The 18908-nt window shown below is 44.7% G+C and overlaps 1 protein-coding gene across 4 annotated transcripts; it reads right to left on the reverse strand.

Annotated features, from left to right (window-relative positions):
• Nucleotides 1–207: 207 nt before the first annotated feature.
• LOC106573922 (membralin) lies at nucleotides 208–18887 on the reverse strand. Of its 4 annotated transcripts, XR_001321448.3 has the most exons (13): nucleotides 18490–18886; nucleotides 17844–18135; nucleotides 12264–12569; nucleotides 12058–12160; nucleotides 6258–6368; nucleotides 5529–5651; nucleotides 5296–5396; nucleotides 5034–5091; nucleotides 4840–4923; nucleotides 4288–4420; nucleotides 3867–3966; nucleotides 2261–3275; nucleotides 208–1171 (listed from the first exon to the last, which is right to left on the reverse strand). XR_001321448.3 is itself a non-coding variant. In XM_014149383.3 (12 exons), exons 2-12 carry the CDS (start codon nucleotides 18054–18056, stop codon nucleotides 2454–2456), a joined length of 2154 nt encoding a protein of 717 aa, XP_014004858.1. In that variant the 5' UTR covers nucleotides 18057–18135; nucleotides 18490–18886; the 3' UTR covers nucleotides 208–2453. The 4 variants fall into 4 exon arrangements, 3 of the variants coding, with proteins under 3 accessions (XP_014004858.1, XP_045553257.1, XP_014004859.1); XM_014149383.3 differs by having other exon boundaries at nucleotides 208–3275; XM_045697301.2 differs by having other exon boundaries at nucleotides 208–3275; nucleotides 17844–18887.
• Between the last annotated feature and the right edge of the window lie 21 nt (nucleotides 18888–18908).

Genomic DNA, 18908 nt, shown 5'->3' on the forward strand with positions numbered 1-18908 from the left:
TACATAGGCCTACCTAGCTGATTCAAATAATCAACTCGACTTTTTATTTGAATCAGCTAGGGCAAAAACCAAAACGTGTACCCCAGGTTCGAGTTTGGGAAATGCTGGCCTATTTCAACCTACAATAACTAGTGGTGCACGTAACCCTACCAACTGAAGGATAGGATTTATATAACCAATACTAGGACACACAAACAACTACACCAATGACAATTGCTTGTGCAAAGAATGCTTCTTCTGCACGTAGTTTACCAAACAGTTAAATACATTTGAATGAGAGAAGGAATCTAGTCCATCACAAATTGAAGGATTCGTTTACATTGCCTAAAATGAGCTACAACTGGACAGCAACTGTTTGCAAGGCTACAATCATCCCGTTTTTTTCTTACAGAACGGCATATAGGCACAGATAAAGAAACGTCATTGATGGAGCATATTTGTCGCATCTGTAAAAGTATCCACTTCTACAATGAACAAGACTTCTCTTTAAACTGACTTCCTGTCATATTGCACAATTTGGACCTTTCAAACCAGAACCACGTCCTCGGTCCTGCCCACTGCATAGCCATGACTACACCTCCACCCAACTCACTGAACAGAAATGATTCTACTCCTGTCTTAATAGAACTAACAATGGAAAAGTCTAACCCATTTTGCTAAATGGCCCTTGGTTATCGTGATTCCGTTGAAATATAAACCATTTTCCTCTGATATGAGGCCACTATACATCAAAAACCTGCTTAAATTTGACTGCTAAGGAAGTCTCAAAATGCACTTCCAATAATAATATCCCATTTGGAATCATAAGGCATAAAAATAAAGCTCTCTGGGCAGGAAATTGGTCTGTTTCAACAGATGAGGATGTAGACATTGAACACATCTGTCACTATTCCCTGTTTATTCTGCCCTGACAGTTTCTACTTCTATGGCGTTATCATTTGAATTTCTCTCGACTTTTGTTACACCCTGTCCATCTTAGAACCGTGTTCAGCTGGTTCCAGAAAGGGGGAGCATGATGTAAGTCAGGTCCATCTGATGACAGGTAGTTTGTCTCACAGTAGCATCTTACTAGGGTTGCAAGTCCAGTTTAGTCTCTTGTGAGCTATCGAACAAAGCAGTGGCCACACAAGTCTGGTAAAGTTTCCAAGGTAGTCTTCAGCAGCTTCATCATCTGGAGGTTTTAAAACAAGAAACATTATGAAAATACGCTCTTTACCAAATTAAATTGGAGCGTCCAAGGCATGCAATTTCATCACAACTTGCCCTTTGAGCTGAACAGTAGACCAATGACACGTCTAATGGAGATTGGTTGGCGTGGTTACAATAGCTTTACCCTGAAGCCATTTAACATAGCCAGCTATCGTCTTGTGCTAGTCTGAAGCAAAGACCTGTCTTACCAGCTTGGCGTGGGCTGCCGTCAGCTGATGCCATGCACCAGAAAACATCACAATACAACTTAATTCTTACAGTCACATGCTCCTCTTTTGGAACACAGGATGTAAGGCAAGTTTTCACAAATTGGGTAATGAGTTATGGGTAAGAAAATGGGCCTAGTGTCCTGACGGTACACAGAAAAGTTCCCAGAGGGATGTAATGATGCAGGTTCACAAAAAAAGGGGTTAAGACAAAAGAAACTGCAGTCATGACAGCTCTTCTTGCAGCTCAAGCAGTACAGAAGCAACTGCCACCTACCAATCATCGTAAGAGCAGTGGATTGGCAAAACATCCGAGCATGGAGGTCTACTTAACACTCCAAAACAGTGGATATCAACTCAATTTCCCACGATTCTCCAGTCAGGGATAGAGCAAGCTTGCGGAGCCAGTTGCCAGTTAGGACTACAACCTCCAAACTGGAGAAGAAGTTGAGAGCTTGTGAGAAGTGGGGTTTGACCAAGTATCATGACAAACCACAGCAACTTTATTAGCCTGTTTAACAGTTCTGAAAGAAAAATGAGCAACTCAAAACACAGGGTTGTCTTTTTTCTGGGTTTGAGGACCAGATGGAATGAATGGATGGATAGGACAAGAGTTCATGTTTTGCAGCCTTGTAAAGTCCACTGTGCTCTCAAAAGGAAACATACACCGCCATTTCCATAGCCAGTCGAGACACCCCCTAACCAACAGAATCATCATCTTTAAGGAATTGTATATCACCAATTCAATAGGATTGATGATTATTTTACAAATACATTAAAAAAAAAAAAACATTTCAAGGCAACAAAATGTATGTCAGGGTAGCCATTTCTGAACAGTTCCACACCTTTGAAGAGAAGTTGAGGGGCGGGGCTTTTCTTTTCCTCAGCTTTCCATCCCCCTCTTCTTCTCCTTGGTGTCGTAAGAATGACATTACAGAAATAAAGCCACGTCGGCATCTTGCGGTGTTGGAAGAAGAATTGAGGGGGAGAAGATATGTTTCCTCTGCTTTTGGGAGCGGGTATGTAGGGAGGGGGGGCTCAGGATGGAGTGGGGCTGGGGGCTTCCTCTGTCTTGGAGTCCCAATCTGTGGGGCTCTGCCTGGGGCATTCTGGCTCCCCAACCACTGCCCTACTGCAGTCTGTGTGTGGAGAAGGTGGTTGAGGAAGGTATGGCCTGACACTAGAGAGGCAAGTCTCTGCTTCCTGGAGTCCTCCCATTGGAGGAGAGGGAGGAGGCAGGCCTGATCCTGCTGCACTGCCTCTACAAGCCACTATGGTTTTGATTTCCACTGCCATCAAGCTGGGACCAGTGCCACTTGTGCTCTCTCCACCACCACCACCCCCTCCCATTCGAATCTCCGCCACCACGCTGAGGCCTGCCTCAGAAACACCAACCCTCCCCACCCCTCTGGCCTCCCCCAGCAATCCCCCTGCCGTGCTTTCCAGCAAAGACCCCCCAGGTTGGGGGGCTGAGGAGGACAAGGCCTCCGTGATGATGGCTGTCGTCTCCCCCATCCAGTCCAGCTCCGTCGTCAACTCTCCTACGGCCCCTTCTAACGTGGCGCTCCCGGCCAGGCCGTTTGACTGGGAAGCCAGGGTCGCTGAACCTTGGGCATGGGCCACCGACGAAGCCAGGGGCTCATCTGGCGGTCGGACCTGGCCGTTGGCTTCCCGTCCCCGAGCTGGGGCTGCTGCGCCGGCTGCAGCGGTGGTGGTGTTGTTGTTGTTGAGGTTATCCTGCAGGGCCGTCTGGTTGCCCCCCTGGCCCGCCAGCTGGTTCTGCAGCAGCATCTCCTGGATGCGGATCTGTTGCAGGATGGCCGGAAGCTCGTAGTGGTGGAAGAAGTAGATCATGGAGTGCTAGGGATGGAGGGATGAAGAAGAGATGTAGGAGTTTAAAGTAAGTCTGTGTTTAAGTCATGGCGTAAGAAACAGGGCCTGGAGAGGCTATAACCTAGAACAAGGGGTGGCTGGCATTGGCTACTCTAGCCTAGGATGCTAATCTCTTTGGTCCAGCCACTAGCATTTGGGCTAAACCATTAGAATCACACAGTCACTTCTATAGGGAAATAGATCATATTCAGGACATTCAATTAAAATCGGTTTGAAAACACACCAACCCGTTATTACCTTCTTTAGCGATTCGCTAAAATAAATGTTATTCTATGTTTTGTTTGTTTACCATCTAATGAATAATAAGTAAGGAGAAGGCCACAATAACATGTCCACTTGATTAAAAGATGAAGCACTTTCCAGCTCAGTGTACTGAATAACTGGTGTGTTGGCCTCGTGGAAAAAAGACGAAGCCTCTAGTGTTTTGACTTGGTGCTCGTATTCAAAATGCTGGAGGATGGAGTGCGTGGGCTATTAACTAAACACACACACTTTGAAATCACACTACAGTTTGAGTTTATTTTCTCTAGTCAATTTCTTTCCTCCAACCCTTCTCACCTGTATGAAGAGCCAGGAGGTGACCAGAGCCAGGCTGCTGTACTGGCCGTTGAAGCGGTAGTGGTAGGCGTAGAACGCAAAGTGATACAGATAGAAGAACCTGCAGGAGACAGAGACAGCCTCCTTAGAGAGTAGCCAAAAATAACTAGACTGACAAACAGAGGAATGGATAGACTGTCTGGAACTGGAGAGACAAAGTGATCAGTTGTATGCTAGTGGAGAGAATAAGCAAATTAGTTCAACTGACTACATAGAAACACAGTAAATAATGTTCCAAGGGCCCTTTCTCTCTGCCCATCCCCATTTGATGCAAGATAGGAGGGTATGAATGGTTTATATCAGCTATTGGCATTTGCTGGTGTTGGTGTGTTGAACTCACCTCAGCCAATGACGTTTGCTGGTGTTGGTGTGTTGAACTCACCTCAGCCAATGACGTTTGCTGGTGTTGGTGTGGCAGCAGATGGCGTCGTACTGGTCGGCCAGCCACACGATGAGGATGATGTAGAAGGCGGTGGTGGTGTCGTTGAAGAACTCCGACATGATGGCCTCCATGCCTGGGAGAGAGGAAGAGATTTGTACCACCTGTTCAATCTAGAAACCGTCACAAGACCCAGCTTGTTGTAGTTACATATGCAGTCGAATATGTGGCACCCTTGGCTCTTTACAATGGAGTGCAATAGACAGAATGTTCCGTTCTCTTTTCAAAACTTGATGAATTACTTTTTTACCATGTAGGCACCAACAACAGGTAAGAAATTACACAGTAAATGAGAATCATTGCCACCAACCAAATTTACTAGAATTTTTTATAATTCAGTCCGGGCCATTTTAAAATCATACAAATACACACGTAAACAAAGTATTTTCAATTTCATCTTATTTTAGAAGAAACAGTGAATCACGCAAAGGTGCCAATATATTTGACCGCATCTGTAACTGTAGAGATGGCGGCTCAATGGTATGACGCTCTTACCCACGAGAGCCAGGATGACGGTAAGCAGAGGCGCTGCTGGGAAGGCGATGGTCATGTTCATCTCCAACATCTGCAGAAGGTCCACTAGAGAAACAGAGGTTAAAGGTCAGAGATTGAGCATCTGGCATGTAGGGCATATAGAGATGTATTCTTCCAGGACTACTAGAGTTGAGAGGGGTGTGAGTGTGACTCACCAATGAAGACAAAGATCTGGTGGTGGGAGTAGCGCAGCAGCATAGACACTGACAGGGTCTGTAGACACAGAGAAGGAAACAGACAACAGCTTAACTTATCTTTCATGAATAACCCAGGGAGTTAGTTAAGCACCAGCTAATTTATCATACCAAATATGTCGTATTGTTTGTGAAACTTCAGAGTAAAGAACCTAAATGAAGGTTTCTCATGGGCTACATTTAACACAAGTTTGACAAAAGGTGTGTGGAGATTGCTACTTACGAATATTACCATGATGACAAACGCAGCCAGGTAGGAGGTGCGGGCCATCCACATGCTGACAAATCGGTAGTGTTCCCCGGACACCACATTCCTGAGGAAGCCTGTTCTCACACAGAGCACCGGTCAGAAACACACACACAGGCCTTTGCACACCACCAAGAAAAGAAAGATATGGGAGAATCCTTGACACACACAGACACACACACACACCTCCATCCCTAAGCACCATGTACCTTTGTCCTCCTCGTTCTCTGCCAGGGCCTTGACACTAGACATCAGGATGTCATCGTAGCCTAGGAACTCATCCAGGAGGAGGTGACTGAAGCTGTCCCCAAAGCAATGATCCTTCATGGGGTCTGCACACAGACACACACAGAGCCCCTCCTACCCTCTAACACTTGTTTGTGCTACCTGTAACAGACTTGTTAGTGTTATGATGACGACTTAGCTTGAAGTGTTTTGCTGGCAATACCTGTGTTTCTACAACACCTACAACCTTTAAGCTCTGAATAAGAGCATCTGCTAAAAGACAAACGCACATGTGAAAGTTAGCCGTGGAGGCTCAACAAAAGGGTGGTCTGAGAGCCTTCAGCTTCAACTTCCGTTAATATGAGTGCAGCATTGTGTTGGCCAATATGACCTACAGTCCAAATTCATTACACCGTTACAGCGTGGTAACCACGGGACCAAAACAGCAGAGCGCTTCAACGCTCTTCGGTGTTGCGGAAATTGGCCCAGTATGCCGTTTACTTTCTGCATCTACGTCATTTCGATGAGTCTACCTTTAAGTAGGCTTAAGTTAATAACACAGCTTACCCAGGTACTGTATGACTGTTTATGACATCTGCTATGTCATGGTTAAAGTGGTTAAGTAGGCTTAACACAGCTCACCAGCTATGACTGTTCATGGCACCTGCCATCATGTGCTATGTCAGTGTTAAGTAGGCTTTATAACAGCTTACCCAGCGTGACGACCATGACGGGGATGTTGAGGCGTTGCCGGGTGGTCTGGGACAAGCGGAGGAAGCCGTACTCCAGAGAGTACTCCACTATGTATTCCTCCTGAGGCCACACTGAAGGCACAGAGACACACTCACAGGTAAGCAGCGCCGCTTACCACATCCTGCCAACACACTGCAGCTCACCAACCCCACTGCACACACGCTTGCATTGGCCTCAGTGATGTACTGGGCAGTACGCACTACCCTTTGTAGCGCCTAACGGTCAGATGCCGAGCAGTTGCCATACCAGACAGTGATGCAACCGGTCAGGATGCTCTAAGGTGCAGCTGTATAAACTTGAGGATCTGGGGACACATGCCAAATCTTTTCAGTCTCCTGAGGGGGAAAAGTAGGTTGTCGTGCCCTCTTCATGACCGTCTTGGTGTGTTTGGACTATGATCGTTTGTTAGTGATGTGGACTCCAAGGAACATGAAGCGCTCGACCCGCTCCACTTCAACCCCGTCGATGTTAATGGGGACCTGTTCGGCCCTCATTTTTCTGTAGTCCACGGTCAGCTCCTTTATCTTGCTCACATTGAGAGAGGCTGTTGTCTCTGACCTCCTCCCTATAGGCTGTCTCATCGTTGTCTGTGTTCAGGCCTACCACTGTTGTGTCATCAGCAAACTTGATGGTGTTGGAGTCATGCTTGGACACGCAGTCGTGGGTGAACAGGGAGTACAGGAGGGGACTAAGCACGTACCCCTGACATGCCCCAGTGTTGAGAATCAGCATGGCAGATGTGTTGTTACCTAACCTTACCACCTGGGGGCAGCCCGTCAGGAAGTCCAGGATCCAGTTACAAAGGGAGGTGTTTAGTCCCAGGGTCCTTAGCTTAGTGATGAGCTTTTTTTTTAAATTTATTGTACCTTTATTTAACTAGGCAAGTCAGTTAAGAACAAATTCTTATTTACAATGACAGCCTAGGAACACTGGGTTAACTGCCTTGTTCAGGGGCAGAACGACAGGTTTTTACCTTGTCAGCTTGGGGATTCAATCTAGCAACCTTTCGGTTACTGGTCCAACCCTCTAGCAACCTTTCGGTTACTGGTCCAACCCTATGGGGCGGCTACCTGCCGCCCCATAGTGATGAGCTTTGAGGGCACTATGGTGTTGAACGCTGAGCTGTAGTCAATGAATAGCATTCTCACATAGGTGTTCCTTTTGTCCAGGTGGGAAAGGGCAGTGTGGAGTGCAATTGAGATTGCGTCATCTGTGGATCTGTTGGGGCGGTATGCGAATTGGAGTGGGTCTACGGTTTCTGGCATGATGGTGTTGATGTGAGCCATGACCAGCCTTTCAAAGCACTGCATGGCTACTGATGTGAGAATAGATGAAACGGTATGAAAATTTCATAGCACGATTATATTGACCAAAATGATCACGGTTATCAGTATTATCGCAGTATTGTTAAAATGTGCTGGAAATGTTCAGAAAGTACTGATACACTGAAATCATTTCATAAAGTTTTATATTGAAAACCAACAAACACAATTAGCAGCACTATGCACTGTGTGCATAAACATTAAAATAATAACATTAAAGATGGCACCATGTGGCCATGAGAGGTAAAAGTGCCCCATGCACAATTTACATAAATACAAATGAGTTAAGACAGTGATGGTAATTGCAATGAGCCAAACAATTGACATAAATACAAGTCTATATAGGAGTCTATAGTGTTTCTCCTGTTGGAACACTTTTACAACCAAGTCGACTGCCGGATTTTAAATGAACAAAATGTTGGTTGGGTGACTAAACTACATAACGTGCTATCGTGTGCAATGGTAGACTGGACACATTACATTTTTAACAACGCTTGTTTCTGATAACTAGTTTATTGCATCTGCCGTGGAGCCCAGATTTACAATATGTCCCAGCTGCTTGCGGTCACTTTGAAGTAATCACACACACAAAAAAATAATAATAATAAAAATAACAGGCCTTTAAGGGCATTTTTCACCCTGACAGCTCCTATTAGTTCTATTGAGCGCCGTGGCACCAACTCGCCTTCCGAACGTTCTATTCCCAGCTTATTGTTCTACGTCACAATGCATCCTTCGCTATTGTTTGCAATGAGACCTGCTCACGTTGTTTATAGTTAAAATGTAAACCAAAAAATTACTCATGGAACTCTGAGGTTGTCCCATTGTTTCCAATGGGGGAAATATGGGCATGTCTGTCTATTTCGCCAAATCTCTCACAATGTGTATATTTCCATTTTTTTTCAAGTCTAACACCATTTTAATAATGAGAATCTCATCTTTCTAATTATCCAAGTGTGGGCAGCGAGCTCGATTGTCATCAAATGCTAGCCCCAAAAGAATTGTTGCCCTTGGAACGTTGAGCTCCCTCCATTATTTTCCTATGGAGAGGCATGCCGGTCTATTTCGCCAAATATCACACAATGTGTATATTCAAGTCGGGCACCGTTTCAAAATCAGGTGAATCTCTTTGTAATTATGTAAGCCTGGGCAGCAAGCTCATTTGTCATCGATCACTAGACCAAAAATAGAAGTTCATTTTTTCCCTACTTTCTCATTACGCAGACATAAGCACAGTTGACACCGTTGAGGTGCGGATGTCATTTTCTACACGAGTTGTTTTTTTCCCAGTTTCGTCAGACGAACAGATTGTAGAGGTAAAATAAAAAAGGGAAACATTTGTTTGTGCCATTTAGGCGAAATTGAATTCTAAGCATCACTCCAGTCAAAACAGGCTCTGCGAACATTTGATTCCATTTATTTGCTATGGGCTCGCACTAGTGTTCCAGCTTAGCCAACGTTATTTTGCTGTTTTTCAACCTTTGGTGAATTTTGACTCGTTCTGTTGTCCAGCCTAGCAATGGAAGAATAGAGTCTGCAGACAACCGACGCATACAGCAGCAGAACAACGTGTAGAGTTTTTACAAGAGGATGTGACACTGAAAACTTCAGTTTACATTGACAAGCTATTAGCAAGTTAGACAGACAAACCATGACATTTTCCCCCCCCATTATGCATTGAGCTAAATATTAACTTACCTTGCATTCACTATAAAGTAGTGGGTGGTGGTCACAAAGATGACTGAAGTGTTGCCCCTTTCGCAGCGATTTTGTTGCATATTCTGTAGACAGGGCGACCATCTTCGATTAAGTTTCCCTCAGCACTCTTGTAAAACCCAAAATAAGACCACACTTGAAATTTGGTCCTCTTAGAAGGCTGACAATTCTCCCAAGTGCCGTCACTGCCTTCCACCATGTTTTCACACAAAACATAACCCACGTTGCATGCTACACCTGTGTCAGACAGTTGCTAACTTTGGTTGAGGATGGACAGTATTTACCTTGAGTTTTTCAAAACCGCGGTAATCAACCATGGTTTTAATGATAATTACAACTTGAAACAGCAATACTAACCGTCTGGAATTTTACCGTGGTTTATCGTGAAACTGGTAACCGTTTCAACCCTAAACGTAATCATTTAGGCAGGTTACCTTCACTATCTTGGGCACAGGGACTATGGTGGTCTGTTTGAGACATGTATGTATTACAGATTCGGCCAGGGAGAGGTTGAAGATGTCAGTGTAGACACTTGCTAGTTAGCCTGTGCATGCTTGGAGTACACATCCTGGTAATCCATCTGGCCCTGTGGCCTTGTGAATGTTGACCTGTTTAAAGGTCTTGCTTACATCGGCTATGGAGAGTGTGATCACACAGTCATCCGGAACAGCTGGTGCTCTCAAGCATGCTTCAGTGTTTCTTGCCTCAAAGCAAGCATAAAAAAGGGCAGCTCGTGGCTGAGTTTCCCCTTTGTAGTCTGTAAAAGTTTCCAAGCCCTGCCACATCTGACAAGCGTCAGAGCAAGTGTAGTAGGATTCAATAATAGTCCCGTATTGATGCTTTGTTTTTTTTACCCATTTTTCTCCCCAATTTCATGGTATCCAATTGGTAACGCTTTGCCTGTTTGATGGTTCGTTTGAGGGCATAGAAGGATTTCTTATAATAGTCCGGATTAGTACCTCGCTCCTTGAAAGCGGAAGCTCTAGCCTTTAGCTCAGTGCGGATGTTGCCTGTAATTCATGGCTTCTAGTTGGGAAATGTACATATGGTCACTGTAGGGACGACGTCGTTGATGCACTTATTGATGAAGCCGTTGACTGTGGTGGTATCATCCTCAATGTCATTAGATGAATCCCGAATATATTCCAGTCTGTGCTGGCAAAACAGTCCTGTAGCGAAGCATCCGTGTCATCTGACCACTTCTGTATTGAGCGAGTCACTGGTGCTTCCTGCTTTAATTTTTGCTTGTAAGCAGGAATCAGGAGGATAGAATTATGGTCAGAATTGCCAAATGAAGGGCGAGCTTTGTATGCGTCTCTGTGTGTGGAGTAAAGGTGGTCTAGAGTTTCTCTCCTCTGGTTGCACGTGACATGCTGGTAGAAATGAGGTAAAGCGGATTTAAGTTTGTCTGCATTGAAGTCCCCGGCCACTAGAAGCGCCGCTTCTGAATTAGCATTTTCTTGTTTGTTTATGGCCTTACACAGCTCGTTGAGTGCGGTCTTAGTGCCAGCATTGGTTTGTGGTGGTAACTAGACAGCTACGAATAATATAGATGTGAACTCTTGGTAGATGGTGTGGTCTACAGCTTATCATGAGGTATTCTACCTCAGGCGAGCAATTCCTCAAGACTTCTTTAATATTAGACATAGCGCACCAGTAGTTATTGACAAATAGACACACACCCATCCCTCGTCTTACCAGACGTAGCTGCTCTGTCCTGCCGAAAAACAGGGAAGCCAGCCAGCTCTATACAATCCGTGTAGTCGTTCAGCCATGTCTCGGTGAAACAAGATATTACAGTTTAATGTCCCGTTGATAGGACATTCTTAAATCTTAGATCGTCCAGTTTGTTTTCCAGTGATTGCACGTTGGCCAATAATATCGAGGGTAGTGGTGGTTTACTCACTCGCCGACGAATTCTCATAAGGCACCCCCTGTATTTTCAGATTTTCTTCACGCGAATGACGGGGATGAGGGCCTGGTCTCCGGGAAGCAGTATATCCTTTGCGTCAGACTCATTAAAGAAAAAATATTTGTCCAGTTCGAGGTGAGTAATCGCCGGTTTGATGTCCAGAAGCTCTTTTTGGTCATAAGAGAAAGTAGCAGCAACATTATGTACAAAGTGAGTTACAAAAAAAATGCGGTTAGGAGCCAGTAAAACGGCAGCCATCCCCTCCGGAGCCACTGTGACCATCTAAAAGCAAATTACGGAAAGGAGGACTCAGGTTTACACAGACCATGCATAGCACAGAAAAACACTTATGCAAAGGCAATTTAGATTGGTTAAAACTAATGCAAGGACAGACAGGGTCAAAGGCACACAACACAAACTGGGCCTAAACTAAAGTCTGGCTCTCAACTGCTACTGCTGGCCCGATCTACAAAGGGTCAGCTCCAAGCCCACACACAGCCAGGGCCCACTGGGGAGGCAAGATGGCATCGCTACATGGCCACACAGTCTGATTCAAACAATGCTCCTTGACAACAACAGCTACATGAAATCGTTGAGGGGCAAAAGACAAGGGAACACATTTTTGGAATGGAATCATGGGGGTGACTAACGACAAAAAGATGGCTGGAAGGGAAGATCAGGGAGCTAACTCGCAGGAAGAAAGGAGTGGATTGAGGATTTCTCACTCACTGGGGGGGGGGGGGGGGTTGAGTTTACCAGCTCGAGTTAGCATCTCAATCTGGGAGTCTGTCTCCCTCAGCGGCTGCATACCTTTAGTGGGCGCCTGGCTGAAGGAGAGGTCCTGGCTGTCGTTGAGGCCCCCTCCCCCACCACTCAGCGAGGGCTTCAGCCGCGGCTCGATGTCAAGCTCAAACTGACAAAGAAAAGAGAAAAAGACTTAGTGAGTTAATGTATAAATGATGCAGGATTATTGGTCTCTCTCAGCCCCTCCCTCCACGCCAGTAGCGGTGACTCACCCTCACAGAACTGTTGTCAAACATCTCCAGGGTCATCTCCTCCTCGTCGTCGTCGTCCTCCTCGTGGTGGAGCGTGGCCAGGCCCAGCCCTCCTCCTCCCTCCCCCTCAGGCTCCTTGACCAGGCCCTGGAGACCGTCTGAGTCGTAGAACTGCAGGAAGATGGGTGCACGCGACGAGTTGCGCTGGATCTCCACTCGCAGGATGCCGTCCCGTGGCCACTTCTCCCGCACGTGCTCCAGGCAGTTGATGGGCGAGCGTGAGAAAGCGATGTGGATATAGGCCAGGATGAAGAGAATAAACAGTGCCTGGTGGAAGAAGAGGGTGGAAGGCATTAACTAATGGCAGATGGAGTCTAAAGCAGTATTGAGATGGAGGTCAATTTGGGATTGGCCTTTACATATGTTTAATGATGCCAAAGGGGACACATTTACTAGGATACATGTTTTTGTACGTTCCCCCTCCTGCACCATTGTTAATGTTGATGACAAAAACATTGAAGGAAAAAGGATTATATATATATATATATATATATATATATATATATATATATATATATATATATATATATATATATATATATATATATATATATAAAAAATTATTGCGGGGCATTGTAGTGCTAGAGGCGTCACCACAGACCCGAGTTCGATCCCGGGCTGTATTACAACCGGCCGTGATCAGGAGTCCAATAGGGTGGCGTACAATTGGCCCAGCGTCGTCCGGGTTAGGGGAAGGTTTGGCCGGGTGGGGGGGTTTAACTTGGCTCATCGCGTTCTAGCGACTCCTTGTGGCAGGCCGGGAGCATGCAGGCTGACCTCAGTTGTCAGGTGAATGGTGTTTCCTCCGATACATTGGTGTGGCTGGCTTCCGGGTTAAGCAGGCCAGTGTTAACCTCCCTGGGCAACCTAGTCAACAGCCAGTGGAATCGCGTGGCGCGAAATAGAAATACCTCATAAATGCTATAACTTGAATTTCTCAAACTATTTTACACCATTTTAAAGACAAGACTCTCGTTAATCTAACCACACTGTCCGATTTCAAAAAGGCTTTACAGCGAAAGCAAAACATTAGATTATGTCAGGACACAGCCATTTTCAAAGCAAGCATATATGTCACAAAAACCAAAACCACAGCTAAATGCAGCACTAACCTTTGATGATCTTCATCAGATGACACTCCTAGGACATTATGTTATACAATACATGCATGTTTTGTTCAATCAAGTTCATATTTATATCAAAAACCAGCTTTTTACATTAGCATATGATGTTCAGAACTAGCATACCCACCACAAACTTCCGGTGAATTTACTAAATTACTCACAATTAACGTTCACAAAATACACAGAACTGCTTTATGCAATCGCGGTGTCAGATTTTAAAATAGCTTTTCGGCGAACCACTTTTTGCAATATTCTGAGTAGATAGCACGGCTAGCTAATTTGACACCCACCAAGTTTGGCCCTCACCAAACTCAGATTTACTATAAGAAAAATTGGATTACCTTTGCTGTCCTTCGTCAGAATGCACTCCCAGGACTTCTACTTCAACAACAAATGTTGTTTTGGTTCCAAATAATCCATAGTTATATTCAAATAGCTCCGTTTTGTTCGTGCGTTCAGGTCAGTATCCAAAGGGTGACGCGCTGGCGCCTTTCATGACAAAAAAAATCTAAATATTCCATCACCGTACTTAGAAGCATGTCAAACGCTGTTTAAAATCAATTTTTATGCGATTTCTCGTAAAAATAGCTATAATATTCCAACCGGGCGACGTTGTATTCATTCAAAGAGAGAAAGAAAAACATGGAGAATTCACATGAACGCACATTTCCAGTGTCACTGTTCTCAGCCTGACCACTCACAAAATCTCCTGCTGTTTTTCGCCCATAGACTGGAGAGACGTCATTCCACTTTCTGGCGCCTTCTGGGAGCCAATGGAAGCCTTAGAAAATGTCACGTTACAGCAGAGATGCTGTATATTCGATAGAGATGCTACAGAAGGAGAACAAATTGTCAGACAGGGCACTTCCTGTGTGGAATCTTCTCAGGTTTTGGCCTGCCATATGAGTTCCGTTATACTCACAGACACCATTCAAACAGTTTTAGAAACTTTAGAGTGTTCTCTCTCCAAATCTACTAATTATATGCATATTCTCGTTTCTGGGCAAGAGTAGTAACCAGTTTAAATCGGGTACGTTTTTTATCCGGCCGTGCAAATACTGCCCCCTAGCCCCAACAGGTTAAGAAGCGAGGTTTGGTGGGTCATGCTTCAGAGGATGCATTACTTGACCTTCACCTCCCGAGCAAATTGGGGAGTTGCAGCGATGAGACAAGATCGAAATTGGGGAGAAAAAGTGGGTAAAATACAAAAAAATGTTATTGCACACAAGACGGCTGTCTGATTCACGCCTGTCTGAGTGGACTAACCCATTGCGGAGCACGCAGGGATGGCACACCAGTATCACCGGAAGTCCATTGACCTTAATTCCGATAATTTCGAATCTACAATATTTGTTTGGTTACGTTAATTTGTGTTAAATGCATTTAATAAATTATTATTACAGTCTTACTGTTGTCATTGTAGGGGTGGACACATTGTTTGCAGAGCACACAACGTAGGCTACACAAAAGTTTTGGTTCATTTCATTACATTTGAGTTGTGAATTTATTCATTGTCTTTCGCTTGGAGCGCTCCTGTCAATCTTGAGTAAGGACACGCACCTGATTACACAAAGAAGTAGGACTAGTCTACCTGGCCTGCGCGCAAATGTAGACCTATAAAATGTGCCCATTTGGGGATCGGATACAATTTATTATTGTCTTAACTCACCACCACTAATGAGCTGTGGAGCTTCTCAAGTAAATGTTTTCACCTCAAAAAGCAAGTAAACAAAGTCTGTTTTTACATCCATTGAGAATGACAATAGTTCCTCAACATAACTCATTTGAAAAATGGTTCCAGTTCTCTCTCTTTCGAGTACCACTAGCATGAAAGGGGAAGAGAGGTCATGCTCTGATCCGGTGGAAACTTCATAAAATAGACCTACCTGGTTATCAAATCAAAGTTTATTTGTCACGTGCGCCGAATACAACAGGTGTAGACCTTACAGTGAAATGCTTACTTACAGGCTCTAACCAATAGAGCGGAAAAAAAAGGTGTGTGTAGGTAAGTAAAGAAATAAAACAGTAAAAAGACATTTGAAAATAACAGTAGCAAGGCTATTTACAGACACCAGTTAGTCAGGCTTAATGAGGTAGTATGTACATGTAGGTATGGTTAAAGTGACTATGCATACATGATGAACAGAGAGTAGCAGTAGCATAAAAAGAGGGGTTGGCAGGTGGTGGGACAATGCAGATAGCCAGGTTAGCCAATGGCGGGAGCACTGGTTGGTCGGCCCAATTGAGGTAATATGTACATGACTGTATAGTTAAAAGTGACTATGCATATATGATAAACAGAGAGTAGCAGCAGCATAAGAGAGGGGTTGGGGGGGCACACAATGCAAATAGTCCGGGTAACCATTTGGTTACCTGTTCAGGAGTCTTATGCCCTGGGGTAAAAACTGTTGAGAAGTCTTTTTGTCCTAGACTTGGCACTCCGGTACTGATTGCCATATGGTAGTAGAGAATACAGTCTATGACTGGGGTAGCTGGGGTCTATGTTTTTAGGGCCTTTCTCTGACACTGCCTGGTGTAGAGGTCCTGGATGGCAGGCAGCTTAGCTCCCGTGATGTACTGGGCCGTACGAACTACCCTCTGAAGTGCCTTGCAGTCGGAGGCCGAGCAATTGCCGTACCAGGCAGTGATGCAACCAGTCAGGATGCTCTCAATGTTGCAGCTGTAGAAACTTTTGAGGATCTCAGGACCCATACCAAATCTTTTTAGTCTCCTGAGGGGGAATAGGCTTTGTCGTGCCCTCTTCATGACTGTCTTGGTGTGTTTGGATCATTCTAGTTTGTTGATGTGGACACCAAGGAACTTGAAGCTCTGAACCTGCTCCACTACAGCCCCGTCGATGAGAATGGGAGCGTGCTCGGTGCCTCTTTTCCTGTAGTCCACAATCATCTCCTTAGTCTTGGTTACGTTGACTGATAGGTTGTTATCCTGGCACCACCGGACCAGGTCTCTGACCTCCTCCCTATAGGCTGTCTCGTCGTTGTCGGTGTTCAGGCCTACCACTTGTGTCGTCTGCAAACTTAATGATGGTGTTGGAGTCGTGCCTGGCCATGCAGTCGTGGGTGAACAGGGAGTACAGGAGGGGACTGAGCACGCACCCCTGGGGAGCTCCAGTGTTGAGGATCAGCGTGGCAGATGTGTTGCTACCTACCCTTGCCACCTGGGGGCGGCCCGTCAGGAAGTCCAGGATCCAGTTCCAGAGGGAGGTGTTTAGTCCCAGGTTCCATAGCTTAGTGATGAGCTTTATGGGTACTATAGTGTTGAACGCTGAGCTGTAGTCAATGAATAGCATTCTCACATAGGTGTTCCTTTTGTTCCGGTGGGAAAGGGCAGTGTGGAATGCAATAGAGATGGCATCATCTGTGGATCTGTTTGGGCGGTATGCAAATTGGAGTGGGTCTAGGGTTTCTGGGATAATGGTGTTGATGTGAGCCATTACCAACCGTTTAAAGCACTTCATGGCTACGGACGTGAGTGCTACGGGTCTGTAGTAATTTAGGCAGGTTGCCTTTGTGTTCTTGGGCACAGGGACTATGCTGGTCTGCTTGAAACATGTTGGTATTACAGACTCAATCAGGGACATGTTGAAAATGTCAGTGAAGACACCTGCCAGTTGGTCAGCACATACCTGGAGCACACGTCCCGGTAATCCGTCTGGCCCCGCAGCCTTGTGTATGTTGACCTGTTTAAAGGTCTTACTCACGTCGGCTACAGAGAGCGTGATCACAGTCGTCCGGAACAGCTGATGCTCTCATGCATGTCTCAGTGTTGCTTGCCTCGAAGCGAGCATAGAAGTGATTTAGCTCGTCTGTTAGGCTCATCTTCAACTGTACTTACATAGATTTGTTTATTTGGGCGGAATAGTTGTTACCACAGATCTGATGCATTCAAGTGGATTTTTTTTAAACTTCTGTTCTACCAAAGTAAGATCTAAGATCCAAACTAATCCACACATCAAAACAAAGGCTGGACTTTGCAAATGCAAAGTTTGGAAACAGAATGGGCACAAACATCACAAACCATAATTCTGTTACCAAACTTTGCATCTGCACTGTTCAAGTAAATGTGTTTTTGTAAAATGTTCAGTGGAAATTGTCAAAAGTAGTCCTTGTGCATAGTTGTATGGCTTGTTTAACTTCGCAATCATTGTTTTGTTTGACATACATTTTATAGTTAAGAATCTGAGTCAGCATCATTCTGTTACCGTGGAATTGCCCCTTTCCTGTGATAATTGAAAGTTATAAAATTAATATACAAAACTAATTTATTTGGAGTTAATATACAAAACTAATTTATTTGGAGCAAATTAGCCTACCGTCCTTGGTGAGTGTACTTGATACCATATCCTTGACATTTGGTAGCCTACATGAAGGTAAAATCATGTGAGGGGAAGTCTTACCTTTAGTAGGATAAAGAACTCGAAGATTCTTCTGAAAGACGGTGGAAACAATCTGGCATAGGTAACTGCCATCTTGAAGAATAGGGCATGGAAAAGTCTGTCTCGAACATTGATGAGTGGGTTTTGGTTGATATTAGGGTTTCGTATCCTGTTCGCCCCGCCATTGTTATTTTGCGGGACGTTGTTGTTCGCGTTGCCCTGGTTTTCTGACATTTTATCTCTGGCAGGACGACTGATAGCGGCTTGTTAGCTATCTCAATCCAGGTCAAACGTGGCACCAAAAACTCCCCAACTGTAGAATGGTACAAAACTGCATTAACCCAATGCAATAACGCAGCTGTCAGTTTACACAGAACAGTCCATTTCTAGAGGTGACCAATTTGATGTCTTAATGGGCTGTGCTGCACTACGACCATGTCGTAGAAATATATGTAACTATCCGGCTACAAACTCGTTCCTCTAACGTTAGCTAATGAGTTAATACAATTTAGCTAGCAAGCAAAAGGTTTGTATGAATCTAGTTAGCAATGGCACTTAAAGGAATGTCAAAATCTTCTTTACAATAAGCAATGTTCTATTAACTTGTAGGCCTTATAACTAAGCGTCAGTCAGTCAACATTCACACCCAGGCTAGCAATCTAGTTACCTGCAACATAGATATCATGCTAGCGACGACGCAACCTTCCGAAGAAACATTGACTGTTATGGCGGTATATTCTTAGTATTTTATGTTAAATTCGCTGTTATGCAGTTGTCTCATTGCCAATCACCAGAAAAATCCCAATAAAATAAAGTTATTAATACGCTACTAGCTAGTGTCGCTGACGACGTTCAAGCTCTACGATGAGAACCGCGTTGTTACTTTTTAGTCTAGACTGTCGATCATATATCTCAGATGGAAATGATAACTATGATTCCAGTTTGTGCTTGATTCTTGAAAAAAAAGCATCCCTTGCTAGTTAGTTGTTGCAATACTCTCAACGATTCCTTAACATAGCCTGGGAAGCAACAACTATAAGGCAAGACAAAATTTAAGAAAGAAAGCCTGACAAGAAGAGTCGATTA

The sequence above is a fragment of the Salmo salar genome, chromosome 16 (assembly GCF_965601325.2).
Source record: "Salmo salar chromosome 16, fSalSal1, whole genome shotgun sequence".
NCBI classification, from domain to species: domain Eukaryota; kingdom Metazoa; phylum Chordata; class Actinopteri; order Salmoniformes; family Salmonidae; genus Salmo; species Salmo salar.

Bases quoted from the DNA above. Each gene is read 5' to 3' on its own strand.
- LOC106573922 (XM_045697301.2), bottom strand. From the start codon at position 18,056: ATGTCAGAAAACCAGGGCAACGCGAACAACAACGTCCCGCAAAATAAC. The intron at 5,652-6,257 runs GTAAGCTGTTAT...GTCTGTGTGCAG, and splicing joins CGTCATGGTCGTCACGCTGG to ACCCCATGAAGGATCATTGC. The intron at 4,421-4,839 runs GTAAGAGCGTCA...CCTCTCTCCCAG, and splicing joins CGTCATCCTGGCTCTCGTGG to GCATGGAGGCCATCATGTCG.